The sequence below is a fragment of the Dendropsophus ebraccatus genome, chromosome 1 (assembly GCF_027789765.1).
Source record: "Dendropsophus ebraccatus isolate aDenEbr1 chromosome 1, aDenEbr1.pat, whole genome shotgun sequence".
Lineage (NCBI taxonomy): Eukaryota > Metazoa > Chordata > Amphibia > Anura > Hylidae > Dendropsophus > Dendropsophus ebraccatus.
This window is the reverse complement of record NC_091454.1, coordinates 55,579,081-55,607,041: the sequence shown is the minus strand read 5'-3', so window position 1 is coordinate 55,607,041 and position 27,961 is coordinate 55,579,081. Positions and strand designations below refer to the sequence as shown.

General features: G+C 43.3%; 1 protein-coding gene across 1 annotated transcript; it reads left to right on the top strand.

Moving 5' to 3' along the window:
* The first annotated feature begins 23 nt into the window (after positions 1 to 23).
* Positions 24 to 27,708, top strand: LOC138792960 (lateral signaling target protein 2 homolog). Its single transcript, XM_069971142.1, has 13 exons — positions 24 to 140; positions 10,290 to 10,430; positions 11,903 to 12,040; positions 12,151 to 12,353; positions 12,940 to 13,029; positions 20,651 to 20,740; positions 21,767 to 21,868; positions 22,891 to 23,292; positions 24,086 to 24,165; positions 24,243 to 24,353; positions 25,957 to 26,034; positions 26,465 to 26,568; positions 26,664 to 27,708. Exons 1-13 carry the CDS (start codon positions 99 to 101, stop codon positions 26,808 to 26,810), a joined length of 1,728 nt encoding a protein of 575 aa, XP_069827243.1. The 5' UTR covers positions 24 to 98; the 3' UTR covers positions 26,811 to 27,708.
* The last annotated feature ends 253 nt before the right edge of the window (positions 27,709 to 27,961 follow it).

The window sequence follows — 27,961 nt, the reverse complement described above, 5'->3', positions numbered from 1 at the left end:
ATTGTTTAAACAGGTGAGGGAGGAGTGAGGTGTGAGGGCGGTCATGCTGTGACGGGCAGCGGAGGAGCAGTAGTCTGCGCTGGAGACAGGACGGGACCATGTTACCCTCTGTGGTGCGGAGGTGGCTGAAGGGACCCAAGGTAGGCGGGTGACACGTAGCTGTGCTCTCTCCTGTGCCCCTGTAGCTGCTGAGCTTTGTTGTCCTCCTCTCTGGTGATGCTGTGACTGTGTCCATCGTCCCTCAGCAGTGTGCACAACTTGTTAGACCTGTTCCAGGGCTGTGGACAATGGAGCCGGGCACATGTGCTGCCTTTGTTCCCATTACCCCCATAAGCAGGGGTAGTGTGTGTGTGTGGGCACAGGGGTAGTGTGTGTGGGCACAGGGGCACAGGGGTAGTATGTGTGGGCACAGGGGCAGCAGGGGTAGTGTGTGTGTGTGTGTGTGTGTGTGTTTGGGCACAGGGATAGTGTGTGTGTGTGGGCAAAGAGGCAGCAGGGGTAGTGTGTGTGTGTGGGGGGGGCACAGGGATAGTGTGTGTGGGGGCGAAGAGGCAGCAGGGGTAGTGTGTGTGTGTGTGTGTGTGTGTGTGGGGGGGGCACAGGGATAGTTGTGTGTGTGTGTGTGTGTGTGTGTGTGTGTGTGTGGGCAAAGAGGCAGCAGGGGTAGGGTGTGTAGGGGGGGCACAGGGATAGTGTGTGTGTGGGGGCAAAGAGGCAGCAGGGGTAGTGTGTGTGTGTGTGTGTGGCCACAGGGATAGTGTGTGTGTGTGTGTGTGTGGGCAAAGAGGCAGCAGGGGTAGTGTGTGTGGGCACAGGGGTAGTGTGTGTGTGTGTGTGTGGGGGGGGGCACAGGGGTAGTATGTGTGGGCAAAGAGGCAGCAGGGGTAGGGTGTGTGGGGGGGGCACAGGGATAGTGTGTGTGTGGGGGCAAAGAGGCAGCAGGGGTAGTGTGTGTGTGTGTGTGTGTGTGTGTGTGTGTGGCCACAGGGATAGTGTGTGTGTGTGTGTGTGTGTGTGTGGGCAAAGAGGCAGCAGGGGTAGTGTGTGTGGGCACAGAGGTAGTGTGTGTGTGTGTGTGGGGGCACAGGGGTAGTATGTGTGGGCAAAGAGGCAGCAGGGGTAGTGTGTGTGGGCACAGGGGTAGTGTGTGTGGGCACAGGGGCAGCAGGGGTAGTGTGTGTGGGCACTGGGGCAGCTAGTGCTGAGAGGCAATGGGCTTGTATCTATAGGGAGCCACCTGACTAATGATGATGCCACAAGACTGGATCTGCCCACCTGCTGCACTGGGCATCACCCTGACCTGCAGGCTTGGTGTTATGTTCCCATGTACAGTACTCTGCCCTGAGGAGTGAGCTGGGCACCAGGCTGGGCAGTGAGTGACCCCCCTGCTTGTGACCATCCATTCATCATCATGGAGCATGTCCTTAGCGTAACATGGCAATGAGGAAGTGAAGGCACGCTTACATCACGCTGTGCTGGGGACCGGTGTGTCTGCATACCTAACCATGTAGGCCAGACGTAATATGGATTTACGCCTCATAAAACAGTGCTCACCAGCTGTTGCACAACTGCAACTCCAACAGCCTATTACACCTCTGGGGGTCACGCAGAGCCCCCCATAATAAAGTAGCTGGTAATATGGCATGCCCATTGACTATCAGGGGGGCCTGACTATGCCTCAGCTGCATATTTTAGGTTTTTTTTCTGTAGCAGTGTTGGATCCTATTACGTTCATGTTTTTTATGTCTCTAGTTAAAAGTAGGGATACCAGCAAAAAATGTATTACACTGTAACCTCAGAGGGTCAAAAGTTTTGATTGGTGTTCTCTCCCTGACTTGTTGCCTCTTCTGACTTTCCACAAGGAAAGTCAAACTCTGGCCCACGGTGCCAATATTTTATAGCACGCAAAGGAAATCAATTGAAGTTGGCCGCCGATAGAACATGCAACAAATTATAATATGGGTGGTACAAATAGCCACCCAGACCAACCATATTATAGTCTTCTAGGCTGCAGACAGTTTTAGGCCTGCACCCTAAAAGTGAGTGAGCCGTGTCCCAGTGCAGACAGCATGGTGACATCATCACCTGTCCTGCAGCATGGGAGCCAGGAGAGGTAAGTTAAGCCTATTCTTGGTGGGCGGGGGGGGGGGGGGGGGGGGGTGTCTGCTGACTTTCCTCTATGTGGGGCACTGTTGGAGGAGGCTGATTACCATGTGGGGCACTATTATGGCATTGCCTACTGCATGTGGGAATAAAGGGGGAACTACTGTATGGGGGCAACTATGTTATGGAGTAGACACACGACACTATGGGCAGAAAAGCTGCACACTTCAATAAAAATCAAGGTTGACCTGTGACTTTGTCCAATTTTTTAAATTTAGGCCGTTTGGGAGAGATTTAAGGGTGTAAAATTTAGACTGGTGCAAACTGCCCACAGCAACCAATCACAGCTCCTCTTTCCTTTCAACAGAGCTAAAAGCTGAGCTGTGATTGGTTGCTGTGGGCAGTTTGCACCAGTCTAAATTTCACACCCTTTGATAAATCTCCCCCTTTGTGTATTTGAGTTTGACAGCTCTGATCTACATTTTGTATCTATGGAGATTTTTGCAACCAAAGCCAGGAACGGACTATTAAAGACTGAGATTTCTCCTCTCTTCAAATCCATTCCTTGCTTTGGCTTAAAAAAATAATTGTCAAATATCCGGTGGTGTAATAGGGCGCTAAGTGTATATCTGTGTTTGCAAACAGGCTGTAAAAGCTCTGAGTAAGCAGGAGAGTGGATAATGTACACAGGGTGTCTGTGTAGCCAAAACATATCTTTATCAACTGTTTGTGTACAGACAAACTTGCACCCTTAGGCCGGGTTCACACTACGTATATTTCAGTCAGTATTGTGGTCCTCATATTGCAACCAAAACCAGGAGTGGATTGAAAACACAGAAAGGATCTGTTCACACAATGTTGAAATTGAGTGGATGGACGCCATTTAATGGCAATTATTTGCTGTTATTTTAAAACAACGGCTGTTATATTGAAATAATGGCCGTTATTTACTGTTATATGGCGGCCATCCACTCAATTTCACCATTGTGTGGACAGAGCCTTTCTGTGTTTTCAATCCACTCCTGGTTTTGGTTGCAATATGAGGACCACAATACTGACTGAAATATACGTAGTGTGAACCCAGCCTTAAAGGGGTAGTGCACCCAAAAAAATTTTCTTTCAAATCAACTGCTGCCATGAAGTGCCAGAGATTTGTAATTTACTTCTATTAAAAAATCTCAAGCCTTCCAGTACTTATCAGCTGCTGTATGCCCAGCAGGAAGTGGTATTATTTCCAGTCTGGAGAGCAGGAGAGGTTTTCTATGGGGATTTGCTCCTTCTCTGGAGAGTTCTTGACATGGACAGAGGAGGCAACAGAGAGCACTGTGTCAAACAGGAAAGAAAACACCACTTCCTGCTGGGCATACAGCAGCTGATAAGTACTGGAAGGCTTGAGATTTTTTAATAGAAGTAAATTACAAATCTCTGGCACTTCATGGCAGCAGTTGATTTGAAAGAAAACATTTTTTGGTGCACTACCCCTTTAAAGCGTAACTGTCATGTTTTTTTTTTTTTTTATTGCAGAAATCAGTAGTATAAGCAATTTTAAGAAACTTTGTAATAGGTTTCATCAGCCAAAAAAGCCTCCTTCTGTACTCAAGAATCAATCTCCCAGCCTCCCCCCCTGACTTCATATCTGTGCATTATTAGGCAAACACGTCTTCATTACAGAGAAGCCAGTGAAGACGGGCTCTGCTCTCTCTATTGTAAGCCTATGAAGGGGGGAGGGGCTGAGGGAGATGAGGGAGCAGGAAGAGGTGACATGAAGGTCAGCTGTTTGTAGACTCTCTGGGCACCTAAACCGCAGGATTCTGGGGTCAGAAAGGTCAGTGCTTATCTATGAACTTACTGAGAGAAGATTGCAGGGTGTTGTGCTGTGCAGGACTGCTCCATGCTCAGTCACTCCTAACAGCCCCTCCCCTCTCCATAGCCACATAATGGAGACAGAAATCCTGCTTCATTTGATGTGAGGGGGGAGGCTGGGAGATTGCTTTTTCAGTCCAGAAGGAAACTCTTTTAGTACATAAAACCTATTACAGAGTTTCTTAAAATCGCTTGTACTGTTGATATTTAATGTTTTCAGAAAAATGACCCTGAAATGACAGTTACGCTTTAAGGATTTAAAGCCCCTTTATACAGGCAAATTATTGTCTGAACATGTAAAGGGCGCTATGATCAGCGGATGACCCAGCATAATTCCTTGTGCTTTGCCTTTTCCATGGAAACTTCAAATACATTTTGGCAAGCTTCCCTCTGCATCCGCATATTGAAGAGAAAAAAAAAAAAAAAAAAAAAGCATGGTAATATTTTTTTTTTTTTTTTTTTGGTTTGTAATCTACTATGCTTTTGTGTAATCTTATGTACACATCAGTTTTTAACAGCACTAAGAGACATACTTTACAGCAGGCGTCATGGACATAGATGACAATAGACAGAACCTGTCCCCTTAAGATGAATGTAAAACATTACTGAGCATGCTGTTACCTTTTGAAGAGGTAATTTCACAGGGATCTGCTATTGTGTTATACTTGTGCTATCTACTGGTATCACTTGTTGTTTTAATTATGTACTAATCACTTTACAGCAGCCTCCTCCTTCTCATCCACAGACAGAACAGGAAGTCTCAGTTTTAGGGTATGTTTACACTGTGGAATTAGTGCAGAATTTCGAGGGGAGCCTGCGCTGCATACTACGCTTGAAGTTCCGTCTGTCCCATTGATTCAATAGGATGTTTCACATGCACTCCATCACCTGCAAAAGGATTGACATATCATGGACTCCGCTTGAAATTGTGCGCTAACTCTGTAGTGTGAACAGACCCTCAAGCTGACTGTTAGTTGTGGCCAAATCTTCCTGTGCTCTTTGGGGAGGGGTAATATATTATACCTTTGAGATGTAGGACAGTGAGTGATCTGCAGTTCCATTCATTTTCTATGGAACTGCTGGAGATGATGACCAGGTGGTGAATTTTTATTTCCTCCTCTCCATTGTCAGTGTACAGCAAATATATATATATTTTTTAACGGCAAAATGTAGAGATCATGAAAACAGAAGACTTTAGAGTTGACACAATCTTCTGGTACACTTTCTGTTTCCATCATTTGGAAATTCAAAATACTATATTTGCTCAGTTGAGAATACCTACACTGGAGCCTATATTCTGCACGTCTGTGTTCACACAGTTTGGATGGATTTGTTTCATGCAAAACGATAAATTTTGCCACGCCCTAAATAAATATAGATGGTTGAAGAGGGATTTAGTTTGTAAAATATCTCAAGGACACCTATGATTGATGGGATAGTTATTGTTTTCGGAGTAGACACTATCCTATGTACTGTTTGCCCTTTAAACACAGACATTTGGAGTGTAGCCTTTGGTGTCCACATTTTTAATCTGGCTCTCTAAGCTTTTTGTACTCACAATTATTTGCTATGAAAGATTTGGTAACTAATTTACCTGGCTACTTTGTAAGTCCTCATATTTCAGAGGACTCGTTTCCAAATTCTTCCTATTGAACAAAGAACTCTACAGGAGACAAGTGAAGTACTGCTTGTTTAGTTTTTTTTTTTTCAGCTTTCAGGCCATGTTCAGGACCTGCAGTCATCAGACACAGCGTATATACTCTGTGGATGGGCCGTAAATGTTGAGACTGAAATACCACTTAAAAAGAAGTACTCCCATGATGCCTACTTGCATATCTCCAATGAGAACCTTGTAGTGCATATGTCTGAATTCTAGCCTTAGATCTTGCATAGTTTGCACTTGGTTCTTTCAGGGCAGTCCCAGTCTTCAGTATGAACACAGATTACTGGCTCTTTCAATCTTTTTAGGCCTTATTCTCACGCTTCGTAATCCATGGACCCTATGGAGCCAAATGATGCCAGAAGATGTGAAGATTTAAAGGGGTACTCCAGGCGGGAGGGCTTTTCTCGCTATGGCCGGGGAAGAAGAAGGCAGCTACGTCCACTTACCTCCCCGGTTCCAGTGCAGAGTCCTGCATCGCACTGCTCTGGTCTGCGGTGCCCGGCTATTTCTATACTGTGAGTGCACTGCCGGACAATTTCCCATTGACTTAAATATAGAGTATTACTACAGTGAAAATACATTGTGTTTTTACCTAAAGGTTACAGTCGTATTCTTCTTTCCCTTTAGGGTGTGTGAACATATTCTTAGTCTGGTTTCACATGACCGTATTAGGGGTGCAGGTCATGGCCTGCACATAATTTTAAAGGACAACTCTGTCAGGAAAAAAAAAAAACACTAACAGACACAGATCCTATACTCTTGAGTCAATTGCCATTCGAAAATCCTGCCGGCCGCGGTCCCTGTCAACCCCATCCGCGTCTTCAGATCTTCGTTACTTCCGGGTTCCTGTGGCATGAACGAGAGCGAAAAGGCTGCCAATGCGTGTGTGCATCGGCAGCCTTTTTATTGGCTGGATCGCATCGCATGGATTCCAGCTTTCTCAACCAGTCAGAGCTAAGCAAGCTGGAAACCATGTGATGCATTCCAGCCAATGAAAAGGCTGCTGGTGCACACGCGCACCGGCAGCTTTTTCGCGCCCATTCATTCCAAAGGAAGAAGTGGAAGACCAGGCCCGCCCCCCACTTATGATGACATTACAAAATGGTGGCGGTAGAAGAGTGTTAGTATAGTTTCTTTTTACTTCGGGGGGGGGGGGGGGGGGGGGGTTGATAGGCGGAACGGCTCCAGGCAGATGACAAACACACATTACAAAGTTATATAACTTTGTAATGTGTGTTAGTTAAGGGAAAAACACGGGAGTTGTCCTTTAATGACTCGAACTGACAGGTCTTTTGCTGTGTGACAAAATACAGTTCCATAGCGGCTTAGGCTCATTCCACATTGCAGGCTAGTATGTCAGCATTGTACATTAGCATACCAGCAGAAAGGTTAGCCTACCTATACAGACATATACATATAACAGGGCGTACATGCAGAGGGCCTATTTAGGCCAATGGATCCAACATAGACTAAATATGGACTTTATTATTACTATTTCCCAAATACATAATTTTATTTTATTGGACTCACAAGTGCTACAGGCTATGAAGTATACATCAGCAGACCATTTTGTTGGTATATGCTTGGCATGTAGACCTTGGATGCACTGCCTAAATATAAGCCTTAACATGGTTCCTGTAAATTTGACCCCCATAAAAATGCTATAAGAAGCATAAAGTAACAAAAGGCTAATATAGTTCTCAATGCAGGTTGGCTTTAAAAATAAATTATACAATTTTAATAAAGTTTGTTCCTTTTCCATCTTGACTATATAAATTGACAATGTTTTATTTTTCATCTGGAACCTGTATTGACATGCTGCTGCTCACCGGATTGTATGACACTCATTGTGATGCGCTTATGAAAGTATGAACACCCAGCCCTAAAGCCTTGGATAGAAACATGACCCTGCTGTGATTCTTGCAGAGCTCTGCTTTATCATAGTTTCTTGTTTAACCTGCCAGACGACTGATTCATGTTGTGCTGCTCATGTTCTCATGTTAGGGCAGACATGCTTTCTGTATTTTACTTTCTCTTGAAGGGGAAAAGTCCAGTCTTGCAAATTACTGATATGAAAAAAAAGAAGTCAAGTTAATAAGAACTTCATTAGCTTGTGATGTGTGTACGTCTGTGCTCACTAATGATATCTTTATCAGGCAGGTCTCAATAGGTGATATCTCTTGTACTATTTTCCCTGTCAGACTACAGATAATTCTGCCAGCTAATCCCTGATAATACAGATGCCCATTGTTCCTCCAGTGAACACAGCTATAGTCTATGCCAAAAATTATTTAACAATTTACCCATATCTTTCTAATAAATCTAACCCAGAGCTTAATCCGGTAGAACAGTCAAATAGACACAAAAGCAGTCAGTTATGTTGGTAAATCGCCACAACCCGAGAGACCTGTGAAATAATGGGGAATGTGTATGCTATGCACTGTACTTATTCACTGCTGGAAAAACACCCTGTACAAAGTATAGCCTCTGATTTCTGACACCTATTTGCCCAATTTTGGCCAAGTATTCTGCCACGGTTTTGTACATAGAATAGCCCCATCCAATGAGGTTGATTTGCATTGTGGATTATAGGCACATTTCCACAAGTGACCTGACACATACTCCATCATATTTAAAATAGTTGCTGAGAAAAAATTATGGCATACGTATTTGCAGACTGATGCCTGAAGCCTCTCCTCTCCATGACAGCCTCCCTAGCTGCACCTCACCAACAACTGGGTGGCTCCGTATGAAAAGCATTGCACTTATACTATTATAGGGTGTGGAGGAGATAAGCGGCGCTTATACAAAGGGCCAGCACTCTAAAAGCAAGCAGTGATATGATTAGCACATTGTGACTGTGTAGGAAAGTTCTTGCCCTTGGATGACATGAGCAAAAAGGTGGCTAGCATGTTACCAATAGTAAGGGCCCTATTACACGGAACGATAATCAGCTCTGTGTAATAAACACAACGATCAGCTGATGACAACAATATCGGCTGATCATTGATAAAGGTTTAGACCTATAATTGTCCGGTGCCGACCGCGCATCGCTACGTGTAATAGCAGTGCACGGCCGGCGACTGACGATTTACATTAACTATCTAGGCTGCAGGGCTCCTCTTGCGCGCTTCTCCCCGGGTCCCGCGTGCTCCAGCTTCAGAGTGGCCTGTCTGAGCTGGGACCACCACGGCAAGTGATTGGCTGAGCGGCCTGTCAGCTGATGTCCATGCAGCCCTCGTTAAACGATTATTGGGACGTGTAATAGGCCCAGTAAAGAGCGACTGTCTATTTCCGATTTTAATGGAGCCACATCACAGAGGGAAGGGGGTTTCGTCACACTGGGGGGCAGAGGGACGGCCTCCAGTGCTTCATGGCCAGCTATATATCAGTCTCTGGGAGCCATTAGAATGAATGAATTGATGCCCCGGAGAGGAATGGAACTAGCTCCCAGAGACCTCTAGATGAAGTCACATTTTAATAGAAGAGTAGTAGCTGCTTGGAGCAAAAAAAATGCTTACAATAAAAGTCAAAGATTCATCAAGGCCAGTGTCCCTAATGATACATTTTGAGGAAGGTCTGTGAGTTTTAGCCCATCACAGGAAAAAATGTGCAGATGATAAATGTGCCTTATGTTGTGTGTTTTTTTTTTTTTTTTTTTTTTTTTGCTGACAAACTTGTATGTTTCACTTACTGGTGACATCACCATCTTATCAGGGAGCTCTGTCTTGGGACTAGTGGCCAGTAAATAGCTTTATATTAACATTTCATTGTATATTTGGTGTACAGTAAAGTTTTAACCACTGCATTTTCCATCATGTGTCCGCCCATTCAGTTTAGTGGCCACAGCTCCTATGTGTGCCATAGAAGTAAGTGAAAAGATTGGTGCAAGTAGAGCAGGATATCCATAGTCTGGTCTTTTTCACAAACATATACCTTTGTTTGTTCTAAAATCACCTCCTCCTGACCCCTTTATTCTCTGATAGATGTTGACAGAGCTGTCTGGCTCTGGGCCATATTACACGGCCGTGTGTGTGTATGTATGTGTGTAATATAAATATATATATATATAATCTTGTGTATGTGTGTGTGTATATATATATATATATATATATATATATATATATATATATATATATATATAGTATAATTATACAACATAATAGATATAAAACCAATTGCCTTATTTTGTCCAATATTAAAACATTAAAATGCATAAAAACAGTCAGGGAGTCTGGTGTGTAAGAGAGGGTCATGTACAAAAATAATCAGGAATAAAGTGCAATCATTCAAAAAGTTACGCTGTGTATACACTATGTAAAAACAAGTAACTGTGGCAGTAAAGCCTCCTGAAATGTACTATCACAATAATTCCCACAGATATATTTGCATATGTATCCTGTAACAACAAAAAAGGTAACAATGCGATCAAGTGACCCAACACTGGGATTTTACCTCGACCCCCAACACGCATTTTGCCCAAAATGGCTTTAAAAGAAGGTGTAAGTGGTATACAGGACACTATGATCATGGCATAGTGGAATACACACTGGGCTTTTAGGTGAAATTACAGCTGGATATCCAATGTGAGGGTACTGGGGAGTCATTCCCTGCACAGTGTTAGTTTGGATGATGACCCATTACTGTCATTTCTCCACAGAAGTCAGATCCCCGTCTGCTGGCCAAGTTCTTTTATATTGATGAGGAAGTAAGTGCAATTGTACATGAATTACAGTGCCTTGATGTGCGGAAGGATCCTCAGAACTATTTGGTCCTGCTCAGCCAGTTACACAACAGCCAGGTAAGTCAGTCCTTGTAATTCATGAGCTGGATGACCTCTTACATTCTCATGCTGCATTTGTCAATTGGTGAAATGTCTATATACTATTCATAGTTAATACATGGTTAAACAGTTCATAAGACAGGCTCCATAGAGCTAAAATAGAGACTGTTCCTGCAGTGAGACGGGAAAGGCAGCAAACTAAGTAGTGAAGCTCATAGCTGCATATCGGGGGGGCATGGACACGGGGAAAGGAAGGTTTGGACTCCACTCTCTGTGGAACAGTCTACCACAGGATCTGGTCACAGCAAAAACAGTAGAGGGCTTCAAAACCGGTCTAGACAAGTTCTTAGACCAAAATAATATAAATGCATAGTATCACCCCTCCCCCTTCCCTGTATCCATCCCCTCCTTGGTTGAACTTGATGGACATGTGTCTTTTTTCAACCGTATTAACTATGTAACTATGTATTACATTCCCTCCTGCCCAGATCGGCTGCTGTTTTTTGGAAATGTGCCAATTTAAAGTGTCACTGTCATGAATTTTTTTTTTTTTTTGCAGAAATCAATAGTCCAGGCTATTTTAAGAAACTTTGTAATTGGGTTTATTATCCGAAAAATGCATTTTTATCATGCAAAAGCAGTTTGAAGCTCTCCCCCCTGTCTTCATTGTTCTCCTATGGAGAGAGCTAAAGAAAAGACCAAAACAGGACAACAAAGAGTTAATCTACAAATCCCTCACGGGATATCTCCTGTGACAGTCACCAGTGACCTGTCTGAGCTCGGATTACAGCTGTCACCCAGCTCCCTGCCTGTAATCCTCTGTTATCTGCTTTCTGCTGCCGGCTAACTCCCTCCTTCCTCCTCCCCCCTCCCCTCTCCCTAGAACAGACAGGGTACGTCTGATGCAACAAGTCACAATTTTCAGATTTTTCAGAGTGGATGAAAAAGAGGAAGGAGGGGGGGACCTGGGAAAAGGCTTTTTACATGCAGATAATGGCAGATTTGGCTAATAAACCCAATTACAAAGTTTCTTAAAATCGCCTGGACTATTGATTTCTGCAAAAAAAAAATAAAAAATACGACAGTGACTCTTTAAGTAAAAACTGGTCATATGATTGCACACAACTCCTGTGTTCATGCCTTTGCTGTATGACTTGTCAGGCATGACTGTTATAGGTTGTGACTTTCTGGTTACTTTGTCATTAAAGGGGATGATCTATCATTAGAAAAACATGGCAGTCTTAAAGAAAAACAAACAAAAAAACAAAACAAAGTGGCACCACTCCTTTATCGTAGTTCCATCCAGATTTGCAGCTCCGCTGGACTCGCGGCAATACAACACACAACCTTGCAATAGGTGTGGTGCTGTTTTTAGCAGACAGCAGCCATGTTTTTACTAAAACAGTATACCCCTTCAACCTTCAGAGCAAAGGTATTTCAAACAATCAACTTGACCAACTTGTCTTTTGGAATCTTGTTTCTGCTTGCAGGAACGCATGCTTGCCATACTGGAGCAGATTCTGGAGAAGTGTGTACCAACAAAGAGGAGGCAGAGAGACTACCACCTCAAGTTCCCTGATGACATTGTTAATAATACTATGACCACTCATCTCCTCTTTGCTGCTGAGGTATAGTTGTGTGTGAACGCAATGGTTAATCCTCATAGTATTTGGGCCATGATATAGTTGTATCAATATATATGTTTTTTTTGTTTTGTTTTGTTTTGTTTTTTTTCAAGCTTTTGGTTGGCGGTACGTATGTTGAAGTGGAAGAGGCAGATGGAATTCTACTCCGACCACTAGCCAGAGAGTTGCTTCAGAGTCTGGAATGCCTGAGAAGAGTTCTAAGGGAACAAAGCCTTGAAGATCCTGGCATATACCCAGAATCGACCCACAAAGCTATGCTACAGTATGACAACCTGTGTGCAGAGTTTGAGTTGAGGTGCGTATCTCCTAATACTGTTGTAATGTGTATGCCACAATATTTCTTGGACAGACAGCAGCTTGCAAATATCATACTATACTTGGCTAGACTACCCGTGCAATGCTCTTAAAGGGAATTATGTAAATGGAAATTTCTTAGAAAACTAGAACTCTTGATTGACCATGTTTGCTTAAAAGTAAGAATGTAGCCAATATTGAGGCTGTGCCTCATGTAAATGCTGCATAGAAGCCTCCACCTTATACAATCCTTATCCACCATTCATAATACATGATGCTCATAGTGTTGCTCCTTCCCTACATGCACAGAGCAAACCTGGAAAACTTTTTCCCATAGAAGTCAATGGGAGATTTGTGAAACTGTCTAAGGCTGGTTTCACACAGGCTAAAATTTTAGTAAAAATGCTGTGGACAGATGTTAGCTGTGAGTCAATGGGACTTTATGAAATGCCATACTTGGTTGCTATTGGTGACAAAGTTTTTCTTTAAGAAAGCTTAGAAACAAAAAGATTTTAAGAGGAAAATGAGCACTAGTCTGCCCTTTTTAGTATTTCCCTTCTTTAATCATTTCGTCTGATATCTGGCAGGTATATGTCACTGGTGGTCAGTATAAAGTCTCCTGAAGAAATCTACGAGCAGCAGGAAGTAGCCGTACTTTTTTGTGAGACGGTTTCAAGGTAAGCATTTTAAGCTGCAAGTTGCAAAATAGTTATTGCTCAAGAAATACCCAACCTTAGGAGCAGCTATGAACAATATTGCCTATAAAACTGAGGGCCGCCTAGCACGACCCTGTCAATTCTGTGGGCGGAGGGCAGATTAAGCTTCAAAATATCAATGAGTAAATTTCCGCCGCAGTTCCGTAGTGTGCACATACCCTAAGGCTATGTTTACACAATGCATATTTTCGTAAAAGTACGGCCGTTGTTGCAATTGACAACGCCCGTACTTTTCCCGCAAAGATACGTTGCCTTGTCTTCTATGGAATCCCGGCTCGAGTCTATACACTTAGTATACGCTCCGTCCGGGATCTCTCGCGGCTCCATAGAAAACTGACATTCAGTGAATAGCGGCTGCAGATAACCCTGTTAGTGCACACTATGGAGCGAGCGGCTCCAGCCGCACGTTCCATAGTGTGCAGTGGGAAGCTCTGATGTGAGCGCATCAGAACTGTGCAGCTGCAAAGATCATCAGTACCAGCCGGTATGATCTTTTCAAAGACCGGCCGAGCAAGGCAAGAGCCCAGGTCCTTTATTTCTGGTGGTTGCCACTTAAGGCTACTTCCCACAACGTAACATTGACGATTTGCAACAACGGCCGTGATTAACCCCTTCACGTCAGTAACGTGTGTGTGTGTGTGTGTGTATATATATATATATATATACGTTCCTATTGCACATACCCCGTGCAGTAGGAATCTATATATACGTTCCTGACTGAGGGGGGCTTTATGATGAGAGCGGGATCGCTGCAGAGATAGCGATCCCGCTCTCCTCTGAGTAAAGCACCGGAGGTAATGAGAATCGGCTGCGATCCCACAGCTGACCCTCATTAACCCCTTAGTAATGGGCCGGTGCCGCCGCTGTATTTCATCTCCCCCCACCGTGCGGGGGTGTGGGGAGATGAAATAAGTAAAATCAGACCCCAGATCAGCCCCCCTAGTGCCCCAGTCATTAACCACCCCCTCCCCGCGGCAGCCATCAGATCCAAGATGGCCGCCACCATCACTGTGAACAGAGTATATCTGTTCAGTGATCTTGTAGTAAAAATTAATGAAACACCCATGCTCTCCGCCACCGGAGGTGCCCCTAACCACCGCACATTGCCAGTGACCCCCTCCAGATTGCCTGTAACCACCCCAAATTACATGTACCCAACCCAGATTACCTATAAGCACTTCAGTTTATCCGTAACAATCCTAGATTGTCTGTAACCCCCCCAGGTTGCCCCTAACCACTGCAGGTTGCGCATAACCACCCCAGCTTGCCCGTAATCATGCCAGATTACATGTAACCCCCCAGATTGCACACAACCACCGCACCTTGCCTCTGACCACCTCAAATTGCGAATGACCCCCTCCAGATTGCCCGTACCCACCGCAGATTACCTATAAGGACTTCAGTTTATCCGTAACCACCCCACGTTGCCTGTAACCACCCTAGATTGTCTGTAACCACAGCAGGTTGTCCGTATCCACCCGACGTTGCCCGTAACCAGCCCAGGTTGCCTGTAACTAACCCAAGTTTCTTGTAACCACCCCAGGTTGCCTCTCAATACCCCAGGTTGCCTCTTAATACCCCAGATTGTCCGTAACCACCCCAAGTTGCCCGTAACCACCCACAGGTTTTTCTCCTGTTCCTTGTGAAATTTTGAAATTTCAAACTAAACCAACATATTATTGGAAAAAATCTAGTTTTTCATTATTACTGGCCAATTTTGAATACTTTCCTCTAATACCTGTGGGGTCAAAATGCTCATCCTACCCCAAGATGAATTCTTTGAGGGGTGTACTTTCCAAAATAGGGTGACTTTTTTTTTTTTGGGGGGGGGGGGGTTCTATTCTGTAGACATTACAGCGGCACTGCAAAAGCACCCGGCGCTCAGAAACTTCTTCAGAAAAATCTGCACGGAAAATGCTAATTGGCGCTCCTTCCTTTCTGAGCCCGGCTGTGTGCCCATACAGTGGTTTATGCCCACATATGAGGTACCTTTTTACTCAGGAGAACCTGCGTTACAGATTTTGGGGTACTTTTTTTCTCTTTTTCCTCGTGAAATTGAGAAATTTTCAAACTAAACGAACATATTATTGGAAAAATTCATTTTTACTGGTTTATGCCCACATATGGGGTACCGTTGTACTCAGGAGAACATGCGTTACATATATTGGGGTGAGTTTTCTCCCCTGTTCCTTGTGAAATTGAGAAATTTCAAACTAAAGGAACATATTATTGGAAAAATTCGGGTTTTTCATTTTTACTGTCTACTTTTGAATACTTTCCTCTAATACCTGTGGGGTCAAAATGCTCACCACACCCCAAAATGAATTCCTTGAGGGGTGCACTTTCCAAAATGGGGTGACTTATGGTGAGATTTTACTCCGCTGACACTACAGGGGCTCTGCAAACACACCTGGCGCTCAGAAACTTCTTCAGCAAAATTGGCATTGAAAAAGCTAATTGGCGCTCTTTTCCTTCTGAGCCCCGTTGTGTGCCCATGCAGTGGTTTATGCCCACATATGAGGTACCTTTTTACTCAGGAGAACCTGCGTTACAAATTTTGGGGTACTTTTTTTTTCTTTTTCCTCGTGAAATTGAGAAATTTTCAAACTAAACGAACATATTATTGGAAAAATTCATTTTTACTGTCTACTTTTGAATACTTTCCTCTAACACCTGTGGGGTCAAAATGCTCATCCTACCCCAAGATGAATTCTTTGAGGGGTGTACTTTCCAAAATGGGGTGACTTATGGTTTTTTTTCTCTCTGCTGTCACTACAGGGGCTATGCAAACGCACCTGGCGCTCGGAAACTTCTTCAGCAAAATCTGCAATGGAAGAGCTAATTGGTGCTCCCTTCCTTCTGAGCCCGGCTGTGTGCCCATGCAGTGGTTTACGCCCACATATGGGGTACCATAGTACTCAAGAGAACCTGCGTTACAAATTTTGGGGTGCTTTTTCTCTCATGTTCCTTTTGAAAATGAGAAACTTTAATCTAAACGTATATATTATTGGAAAATTTCTATTTTCCATTTTTTTACGGCCTAATTGTGAATACTTTCCTCCAGCCCCTGTAGGGTTAAAATGCTTATTATACCCCTAGATTCATTCTTTAAGGTGTCTAGTGTCCAAAATGGGGTCACTTATGGGGGTTTCCAGTAAACAAACCTCCTAAATCAACTTAAAAAAAGAACTGGTCCCTAAAAAAAATCAGTTTTGGAAACTTTCACGAAAATGTGGTAATTTGCTAATAAATTTCTAAGCCCCGTAACACCCTAAAAAAGTAAAATATGTTTATGAAATGAAGCCAGAATTAAGAGGACATATTGGTAATGTGACCTAGTAACTGATTTATGTGATACGCCTTTTTTTTTAGAAGCAGAGAATTTCAAAGTTCATAAAATGCTATTTTTTTTACATTTTTCATGATATTTTGATGTTCACAAAAAACACACAAAGTAGTGACCAAATTTTGCCACTTATTTAAAGTGCCATATGTGACGAAAAAACATCTCAGAATCGCTAGCATATGTTAAAGCATCACTGAGCTATAAGCGCATAAAGTGAGTGTATAGACTCCAGACTGGATCCCTAGCGGCTGCAGGAAAACTTGACATGTCAGTTTTGTGCGACTGCTGTTCATTGAATAGCGGCCGCACAACACTGACAACTCGCACAATGGAGAGTGTGGCTCCAGCTATGGTAAATTGGGATGTGGGCGCACACTGATGCAGTACTGGCCGGGATGAACTTTACTGTCACCGGCCGTTCTGTGACTGCATGTGTACACTCATCAAGGGCAACCCAGGGCACCCCCTGGGATTTATTTAAACATTTAGTGACCTATACCAGTACACATGCTCTTTTACATTTTAACAAAAAGTTTATATCCTGGGGCTGGAAAGGAATATGGAGATTAACCCAAAGTAAACCTGTCAGCTATGGTCTGTTGCCCTTGACGAGCGTACCCATGCAATTTTTAGTTTTCTGTCCCTGATAATGCTGATTAAACTGTGCTGCCCTTGCCACTACCAATGATTGACATGTTTTCTCGCTATACACAATTTAACAGATTCATTTAATGGAAAAAACTGATGAAGTTGGCCAGGTTCAATCTGCATTTTTGCAGTGTGTTTTTTTTTTTTTTTTTTTTTTTTTTTTTTTTTTTCCCTCTATCCATTCTTTATTAAAGGGGTTGTTCACCAATTTTTTTTTTTTTCTTTCAAATCAACTGGTGCCATAAAGTGTCAGAGATTTGTAATTTACTTCTATTAAAAAATCTTAGTCTTCCAGTACTTATCAGCTGCTGTGTGTCCTGCAGGAAGTGGTGTTTTCTTTCCTGTCTGACACAGTGCTCTCTGTTGCCTCCTCTGTCCATGTCAGGAACTGTCCAGAGCAGCAGCAAATCCCAATAGAAAACCTCTCCTGCTCTCCAGACTGGAAATAATACAACTTCCTGCTGGGCATACAGCAGCTGATAAGTACTGGAAGGCTTGAGATTTTTTAATGGAAGTAAATTATAAATCTCTGGCACTTTATGGCAGCAGTTGATTTGAAAGAAAAACTATTTTTGTTGTACAACCCCTTTAAATTTTTCCATTGACTTTTAAAAAAATCTAAATGCATTTTTTTTTTTTTTTTGCATAAAACAATCATTAATAGTAGGGATGGCCGAAACTGCCGAGGTTCGGGTTTGTATGAACCCGAACGCTCGGCATCAGATTCCGGCTGTCTGCCCGCTCCGTGGAGAGGGTGGATACAGCGGGAGGACCGCCTGGAAAACTGGGATACAGCCTATGGCTATCGCTGTATCCCAGTTTTCCAGGCGGTCCTCCCATTGTATCCACCCTCTCCACGGACCGGGCAGACAGCAGGAATCATTACCGAGAGTTCGGGTTCGTATGAACCCGGACCGAACTTGGTTCGGACCATCCATAATGAATAGTTTTTAGGTGTTTCAGTGTAAATATTCGTCGTTGACAGTGATCACTAGTGTATTATGATCGTACTCGGAATGGGTGTTAATAGTCTGAACACCCCTCGCAAAAGCCTGTAACTCAAAGTGAAGTGGTAATGAAGTCATGTATAAGTTTTACCACTAGATGTCAGTAGTCTGTGTATTCATGTATGTATATTGCTCAGCTGTAGTGAACTAAGGGTATTGTTTTGTTTATGATCTGTACATCAATTAGAGCTACTCTTCTCTTCCAACTACCTCTATCCTTCTTTCTTCTTGCACTCTCTTCTCCACTACTCACAGGAGCTGTTACACACCCTGTAGTAAGTTGGCACATGGGGAGAGTAAGTGTAGACCCACACTTAGTCAGTCTTTGCCAACTTTCTGTATAGAGAGGACTCAAGACAGGACAGTCCCTGCTGTAGTAAAGTCTGTAGTCTAGTCTGGAGTGTGGTTGTGCACAGACATATTCAAGACACAGAGACTTTTTTTTAAAGCAACACTTCTACCTATAATGCAGTGCTAAACACCAACAGAGAGGACAAGTCAGAGATCACCCCAACCTATGCCATTAACAACTTAAACACAGTGCAGGACAGTATCCTACAAGATAGAGGATCCGGATAGAGCAAAGCAGCCAAGAGCCTACGTACTCTCTGGCAACGCAGGTGAAACCAGGTAACCTTCAAGTATTCTTCTACTCCTTCTGAAGTTTCGGCAGAGCACAGTACTACATTGGGTTGGGACTCTCAAGACAAACTCCTCTCCACTACTCTGAACTCTCACAACCTATTCCTCTCCAGTGTCTGACTGGGCCACCGGAGGATCCTCCGGTGGGCCCCTCCCCCCCACGCCCAGTGACCGTCCAGCAGCTGGGGCCCCCAGACAGCCATAGAATGATGTGTCGGACGCTGCGGCAGCTGTCAGGTCTTCAGCTGCGCTGCGAGGATACCTGGACTCAAGCCCCGGCAAAACCATGTCCTAGGTATCACCCGTGAAGCTCTGCCCCTGCCATGGGAAGCCCCGCCCCTTGTCGGCGTGACTGATCTCTCTCATGCAGGGGACTAGAGGAAGCATACAGGTGAGGTAGGTATAGCTGTTTTTTGGTTTTTAAATACAGATGGAGGGGCAGGAGAATGATGAAGGAGGCTGTAGTATGGTGATGAGGACAAAAGGATGAGAGGGGTACTACTATGATGATGGAAGGGCAGGAGGATGAAGGGGTAGTAGTATGATGATAAAGGGGGTGGTAGTATTATGATGAAGGGGTAGTAGTATGATCTTAGAGATGCAGGCGGATGAAGGGGGGAGTAGTATGATGATGGCAGGGCAGGAGGATGAAGGGGGGAGTAGTATGATAGGGCAGGAGGATGAGAGGGGTAGTACTATGATGATGGAAAGGCAGGAGGATGAAGGGGGGAGTAATATGATGATGGAAGGGTAGGAGGAGGATGAAGGGGGAGTAGTATGATGATAGAGGGCAGGAAGATGAAGGGGGGAGTAGTATGATGGAGGGCAGCAGGATGAAGGGGTAGTAGTATGATGATGAAGGGGGAGTAATATGATGATAGAGGGGCAGGAGGATGGGGAAGTAGTATGATGGGCGGCAGGAGGATGAAGGGGGTAATAAAATGATTATATGGGGTGCAGCTGCATCATATGGGCACAAACTACCAGTAAATACAGTCAGTCATTGGAGTGCCATCTCTATAGCCTGCTCTGATTGGGGGACAAGGGAGTTGTCACAGATCCAGATGAATCCAGAATAGGGCACGGGTCAGTATGTTGCTTTTTACCGATTCTTCTTTGGTGGGCCCCAAGGATCATGTCCCTCTCCACTTCTTTGAGCTCACTCTGTTCTTCTCAGCACGCAACCAAGTCAGCACTGCTACTTTACATTCACAACCTCTACAGTTCTTGGTGCAGATCTAGTCGAGTCAAGTATGAAGTGATTGTCTACTTGTATGCCAACATATTCGTCAGTAAAGGAGGAGTTTATTTATTTTACCGGGACTCAGTGGTTATTGTACTAGCACCTACACATCCGTTACACCGTCCTTGGGTTATCTCCCCTTTCTGTGGGTGGTGGTACCAACAGTGCAGGTGAGTCATAACTCCACTCCAGACCACCGTGATAAGCGCCCAAGGAAACCATCACAGCCCGGCAGGTCACGACCATTGGGGAATAGTATAGCCAGCCTCAAAAACTAAAAGCAGGTGTGCCTTCATACCTGTGTGCGTCCCAACACTATACCATCTGGCTGAGCTATACTCCACTGTCCAACCACCCTTGTAGTTCAGTCACACTCTACCACCTAGCAAGTGACCGGTCACAGTTGCTACAACACCACCTGGCAGCCAAGCACCACATCAACGGTCGCAATTACATATTAATGACTTTTTCATATCCATTTATCTTTTCATCTAAAAACCTGTGATTTCAAAAGAAAACGCGTATGCAATTATGCATTTGTGTAAAAGGACAAGTGAACTTTCGTTACTAGCATCTGCTCTCTCCCATCACACTGCAGCATTGGGGAGAATAGAAGCATTGCCAGATTTGAGATCTATACATGTGTGTACTAGTAAAACAGAGAAAAAAAACAATGTATTTCTGCTTTCTTTATAGAGCGCTACAAAGAGGATATTTAACTCAAGAAATGATAGATGACTGTGAACCAGAGTTGATGATTTCCATACCACGCTTGGCGATTATCAGGTAAGATCTGATATTAAGGAGGTGCGTGGGTGTTTTTATATATACATATATATATATACGCATGCTGTACTTGTTCGCTTTTATCTGACAGTTTAGTGAGGTACATTAGGGAATATATTAGAGCTTATATGTTTTCTGGCATATAAAACTCACAAGTTTTTGTGCAAGCTTCAGTTTCTGCAAACATTATGGTCAACTATTTACCTTTTTGCACTGCTCTTTAAAAAAAATGTAAAATGTATGCAGGGATTGCCATAAATTGTCTGAAATCTACTCCAGCTTCTAGCATGGTCAAGGAAACATGCACCAAATCTGTTAAAAAGGCTTGCATTTATCAATGATTTAGAATTGGAGATGAGCGAACCAGGTTCATTCTGCATTTGATTAGTGGTGGCTGCTGAAGTTGGATAAAGCTCTAAGGTTGTCTGGAAACATGGATACAGCCAATGACTATATCCATGTTTTCCACATAGCCTTAGGGCTTTATCCAACTTCAGCAGCCACCGCTAATCAAATGCCGAAAGTTCGGGTTCGGATGGACTCGAGCATGCTCCAGGTTCGCTCATCTCTATTTGGAATCTAGATAAGTGTAAGAATGCTAATATTAAAAAAATTCTACTTAAATAGTCTAATAGACTTAAAGGGGTTGTGCAGTGTATATTTTTGTGATTCTGTGGGGGAATAGTTCTGTATACTTATCCATCCCAATCCGCCACAATTTTCATTTCCTGGGCCGTCTGCTGTCCTCTTCTGACCTTCCACTGATGTGCCGTGTGGACAGAAAATGGCCGTTCCGCACACTGCCTATGCTGAGCAGTCCTGTGTGCACAGCATGTCAGTGGAAGTTCAGAACAGCGGGCAAAGTATCAGTCTCAGACCTTTACTGAAAGGGATCTTGTTGCCAAGATTGTTATACATGTCTGTGGTGTTGGTGGTGGTGTTTTTTTTTTTTTTTTTTTTTTTTTTTTTTTTTTTTTTTTTTTAATGCATTTAGGGTCTATAATGTGAAAACTTAAACTTTTACAGTGGGCTTCTGATATTTCCTGATGGACCATTGAATTTGGAAAAACCACCGGAAGAGATGTGTGAACTTTTTAGTCCATTTTATGGCTTGCTGAAGAAAATAAGGTGACTGGACAGTTGTATTTAGTTGGTAGGAAAATCTGCTGTCTGCAAAATTCAGAGCTTTAAAATGACTTCTCTTACTGTTACCACTAAATTATCGTAGCGTATATTCCAGCCACATATGCCCCATGTAGTTTCCGTTTGATTGGGAGTGTCAGTAGCGTAGCTACTATGAAGACAGACCACGCAACTGCCAAGGGGCCCAGGCGAAGCATGGTCTGTCTTTATGGTATGGCACTGATGGCACCCTCCAGCCCCCACCCCCGGATCACAGCAGCACCCAGCACCCCACACTGATAAAACTGAAATATCCCCTCTATACCATAGTCCCATGTCATTTCTATGTATAAAATAAATAACTTTGCTTTCATGCTCATACAATAAAGATAGGAAAATGGATAATGTCAGTTTTCCTTCATGACTATGTATTCCATTAAAGGGGTTGGCCACTTTTTAGTAAAAATGCTCAGTGTACAGTATTAGCAAGTGTGGTCACTGTATATACTGACAGCAGCTTCCTGTGTACCTCATAGAGCTAATATCAGACTCCTCTCCTCCAGGCTGGGCTGCCCTGCTCTGTGGTGTTTTGGACCATAAGATTGCTTACATGGAGGAGCATGTGACCATGCCCCGCCCCCCAGTGTCCACCACTGAGCCTGTATATGCCTATGGAGGACAGAGGGGACAGGGCCTGGTCACATGCTCCTCCATGTCAGCCATTTTATGGACTGAAACAAAACAGAGCAGGGCAGCACAGCCTGGTGAAGGGGAGTCTGATTTTAGCTCTTGAGGTACACAGGGAGCCCCGGTCAGTATATACAGTGAGTACACTTACTAATACTTTGTACTGACCTATTTTACTATAAAGTGGCCAACCCCTTTAAGATTGTAGTCAACCAGTTGGGTAGATATTCTCTGATGAGCTGGACTCATTCTTCTGTGCTAAAATACTGGAGACTCTAAGTACAGCTTGGCTTTACTGTTACTTTTCTAAGTATTCACAATGTCTTTTTTTACCTTTTTAGGGAACTACTCTGCATATTGACTCAGGATGAACTATTGTCCTTGGAGAGAGCCCTGTGTTCTTCCTCTGAAGGTCCTTCCACACGTCTGTCGTCATGTGCACCAACTTCAAGTGACACAGGTTCTCCAGATTACAGTCACCAATCTGTGAATGCAAAGCTCTCATCTGCCAGTGAACAAACGTTCCAAAATACACAGTGGACAAACTTTTCACACAGTACCATTGCTACATGTAATGGTACTGTATCCAGTGCATACTTCCCATGTATGCAGAATACAATAAGTGGTCAGCAAAGTAGTGTTGCAGACTCTGAATACATGAGAAGCCAAGATGTGAAACTGCAGAATGGTACAAGACGACCTGCAGAGATTCTCCGCAATGTGCATGTCCGATGTTCTATCAGGTAAATGGTTATATAAACAAGATTTGTTTCCTTATCAGATGCCATCTTTGGCATTAAATAGGTCTTCTAGGTAGAGCATTAATTTGTGTAATGCCAGCATCTGGTAGACCAGTGGAGAAACTTGGTGAGACAGTAGCATGACATTATCACATGTAGTGTAGTTGTGGCCTGTACATCCAGGCTGACTACAGGACATCTGCTTTTTTTTTTCCCTTCAACTGCATAAGGGTGGCACCGGCAGGGCTGTGGCCATAATTGGCGTGGTGGTTGCTAGCTGCATGCTTCCTCTGGCTCATTCTAACAATTGTTTATATACAGACCCTGACATCATAAATCAAGTCTTCCCATACTTTTCCTGCAGGACATACCGCAGCTGATATGTTGAGACAGGAACTGTCCAGAGCAGCAGCAAATCCCCATAGAAAACATCTACTGCTCTGGACAGTTCCTGTCTGGGACAGATGTCAGCAGAGAGCACAGTGTCTGATATAGAAGTAAATTACGAATCTATATAACTTTCTAAAAATAGTTGATTAGAAGGAAAATGATTTTCACTGGACAACCCCTTTAATGACAGGAATACTTTAACTTGCACCTTTATAATTCTGTTAATTTGTTTTTATGACCTGTTTGAAACAAAATCCAAAATCATTGTGGTTTGTGAAACATTATCTAGAATAATAAAAGTGTAAATTGCTTATATGAAAAGCTAAAATATCCTTGTACAGCAGGAAATAAAATGAATAGGCTCTGACAGTGAATTTTCCCAAACAATGACTTCTTTATATTGTAGGGGATCAAAGCTGAGTGAAGTGCGTTCCCGGTATCGCAGTGACAGTGATATGCTGCATCGCCTATTTGTTTGCATCGCTGGTGAGTCTTCCTCTAACACTTAATCATACCAATCTGCAGCCCTGGATCTAGCATGATGGTAGTGTTCTGTCTTGCAGGCGTTGCTGACCAGCTGCAGACTAACTTTGCTGGTGATTTGCGTGTTATCCTTAAAACTGTATTTGAGACGGTGAGCTCAAGGCAGCAAGCAGATACACAAAGTGAGACAGGTGAGTAAGGCAGGCATCATGTTCCTCCTACTATTTTGCTGATATGTATATTCTAAATAAAATTGTTATTCTCAACTATAGCTGTCCATATGTTAGAATTGGGCAGGTTGGATTACAACACATCTGATAGTATACAGACTTCCACCACCAGTGTCTGATTCCTATGATAAATAAATGCTGCCACCTGGTATTTGTTGAGCTGATCAAGGGAGCTAAATCACAAACATCTGCTAAAAATATCAGAAGCCGCTAGTATCTGGGGCACCAGGTGGGAATTTGAGGGCAGCCTACAGACTCCACTCATAAAACCCAAGGCTGTGTTCACACATTCATTGATAGAGCATTTCATTGCAGTAATCATTTAATTGCCATCCTTCATTGCATTAAAACTCCAACATGTGAACATCCGAAGGGCCCATTTACACAAAAAGATTATCTGCCAAATATGTGAAGCCAAAGCCAGGAATGTATTTGAAAAGAGGAGAAATCTCAGGCTTTTCTTTATGACGTAATCTGTTTATAGTCTGTCTCTGGCTTTGGCTTCAAATGTTTGGCAGATAATCTTTCTGTGTAAATGGACCCTTAGGGTCCTATTACACAGAGCGATTTTTAAGGATAAACTATCGCAAACGAGAATGTTTATCGATAACCTAAAATCGTCCACCATATTACACAGAACGATGGTCGTTAGTGATGATCGTTATTGTGATTGTTACTCTGATCGTTTACTCCATCTGATCCCAGCAAAACAATGTGCAAATACACTGAACGGTTAGTGAACAAATGCGGAACTTGAGCGAATGAATGTGGAATTACAGCGAACGATTAACGATAATTTTAGGTTCAGATCTAAAGGCCCTATTACACAGGCCGACAGAGCTATTAGCGCTCGTTTGCTCCTCATTCCCAGCTTGCTGCCGCCGCTATTATGCGCGGCAGCAGCGAGCGGGTGAGTGCGGGAGGGCTGCCCAGGTGATCGCTGATCATCCGGTCAGCCCATAGGATATAGCGGCGATCTGCTGCCGCTGCTCCTGTTACATGGAGCATCGGCAGCAGATCGTTGCTATATAAGTCGTTTGTCTTTCAACATGTTGAAAGACAAACGACTTCAACAATCAGCCGACATGAACGATGTCTGCTGATCGTTGCCTCCTATTCCACGGGACGATTGCCGATAATCGTCCCGTGGAATAGGGCCTTAAATAAACGATCATCGACACACAAACGATTTTTCGATCGTTTCCTGCAATTACACAGAACAATTATCGTTTACATTCGAAAAATATAACTATTTTTGGCACGATAATCGTCCCGTGTAATGGGGCCCTTAGTAGTACATACAAAAGTCAGTTATCTCTACTGTGAGCATCTAATAGTTGTGTGGTGAATGGACCATCAACCAATACTGGTCATTACTTGCAGAAAATCGGGAAAAATTACTACTTTAAAGCGTAACCCGTATTATTATAATCGTAAACTGTACTTCCAAGAAAGATGCTGAGTGAATTTTGAAGTCATTCAGTATTTATTTTCAGAATGAGTATATGGGGTATAGAGCTAATTAAAGTAGTTGCTTGTTTTTGATTCGACTTTTTTCTTACAGGAACACCTGAAAAAGCCTTTCATTTACCAGACTGTTCTGCTTGCCAAAGAGAACAGGACATTGGGGAAGCAACCATTGGTATGTTGGTATCTGTTAAAGTAATTCAGAAAGTGCTTAGATGGAAGGGATCTAGCTTTTTGTGTGCTTGTTGCTGCTTGCATGGCCTAACAAAGGTAAACTATTATAGCCCAGATTTATCACACTGTCCGATACAAAAAACTGATCTGATTAGTAACCAATGACAGCTCTGCTTCCATATCTTGAATTACCAGTATTGGTCAATTACCAATTGAAATAACTTTCTGGCACCAGTTGATTGCAAACTCCCCCCCCCCCCCCCCCCCCCCATTGTACCCCTTTAAGCATCCAAAGATGCAGTTGGCACTGAACAAACAGCCTATGGTCATTTCACTAGGGTTCTCCCTAAGTTTGCATAACAACATTTTATAGTTTCACTAGCATTTTGTTGTTGTGTGATCCTCATATTGATGTTCTTTCTTTCTTCTAGAACCTCCAGAATGGGTTCCAGACAGTGCCAGTACTCAGTGCATGAGCTGTTGTGCACCCTTCACTCTATTACGGAGACGGCATCACTGTCGGAGTTGTGGAAAGGTAACCATAGTTTGTTCCTTTATGCTTTGAAATGACCAATTTAGATCTTGTGTGTAAACTTTAATATTATAATTTTTTTTCTTCTTCCTCTTTAGATTTTCTGCTCCCGCTGCTCAGGTTATACAACATCCCTTCCTCATGTTCACAGTTCTCAGCCTGTCCGCGTATGCTCTCATTGTTATCACGTGCACCGCAGTCCTCACAATCAGGAGAGGAGGAAGGATGTGGAGATTACCACCTAGCCAGATACTTTTATGGCACCTGAAGAATAGTGGTTTGAAAAGCACATTTCACCCCCCCCCCCCCCCCCCCCCATCGTAACCATGCTGATACAGACAGGTTTAGATGGATATATATTCTTGGACAATCCTCTGTGTTTACATTACAGTGTAAGCATCGGGCCCCTGTTTACCAAGCACATCAAAAACTGAACAGGGTATGTAATTTATATGTGAGGTTTTAATACGTATTTGAGCCCCATTGGCAGGCTTACTTTAACATTTGAGATACTTTTGCTCTTTTATAGTGTTATATGAATACTTTTTAAATCTTATTTGTGTTGATTATTCCTTATGTATATAGTTTGTTCAGTGTATATTCTCTTCTACCAATAATTTGAATACTTTAAAAAAAAAATTATATGTATTGTACGTCTACAATGTGGCCAAATCCTGAGCTTGGAACCAAGTCCAGAACTGTGATCAGCAGCTTCCAGCATCCAGTGGTTGCACCCTGCTCCTTCTTTGCTATGTACTAAAAGCAGCACAGTGGTGACCTCTTTGCAGGATTTAGCTGCACTTTAAAGTGATACTGAAGATCTCTGGATTATGAGATTTGCCATATTTGAGTATTTGCAACATTTATTATAGTATCTAATTGTGATGGAGGATAGAACATCACTCGTGTGGAATACATGCTCTATTGGGTCTTGGTAACTGCTGGAAAATTATACCAAGCGATTGTTTATACCTGGAGTTTTTACTAGTTATATTTTTATGTACTTTGTTACACAATAACTTTGTATGTTTTTAATCCACTAACTTGCTTAAACTCAGGGGCTGTATAACGGTTGTGTTATCTAAGGGTGTGCGGGGCGCACCACTGTACTATTTTCATGGCAATAAATGTTTTATATTTATACACAGTTCTCTGCTAGTTTCATGTGTAAGGCATACAAAACATTTGGAAAGTCTTCAGAGGCTCCCACTAATTTCACATTGATAGCTTTGTAGAACAGGAGCGGAGGCAGCAGCAGACCGCCGCTATCTTCTATGGGCTCCTGCAGCCCCCCCTGCACTTGCCTGCACGCTGTCGGCACGTGTTATAGCACCGGCACATGCAATAGCACCCTGTTCGAGCCACTGATAAACACCCCATCGGCATGATGCTGCCA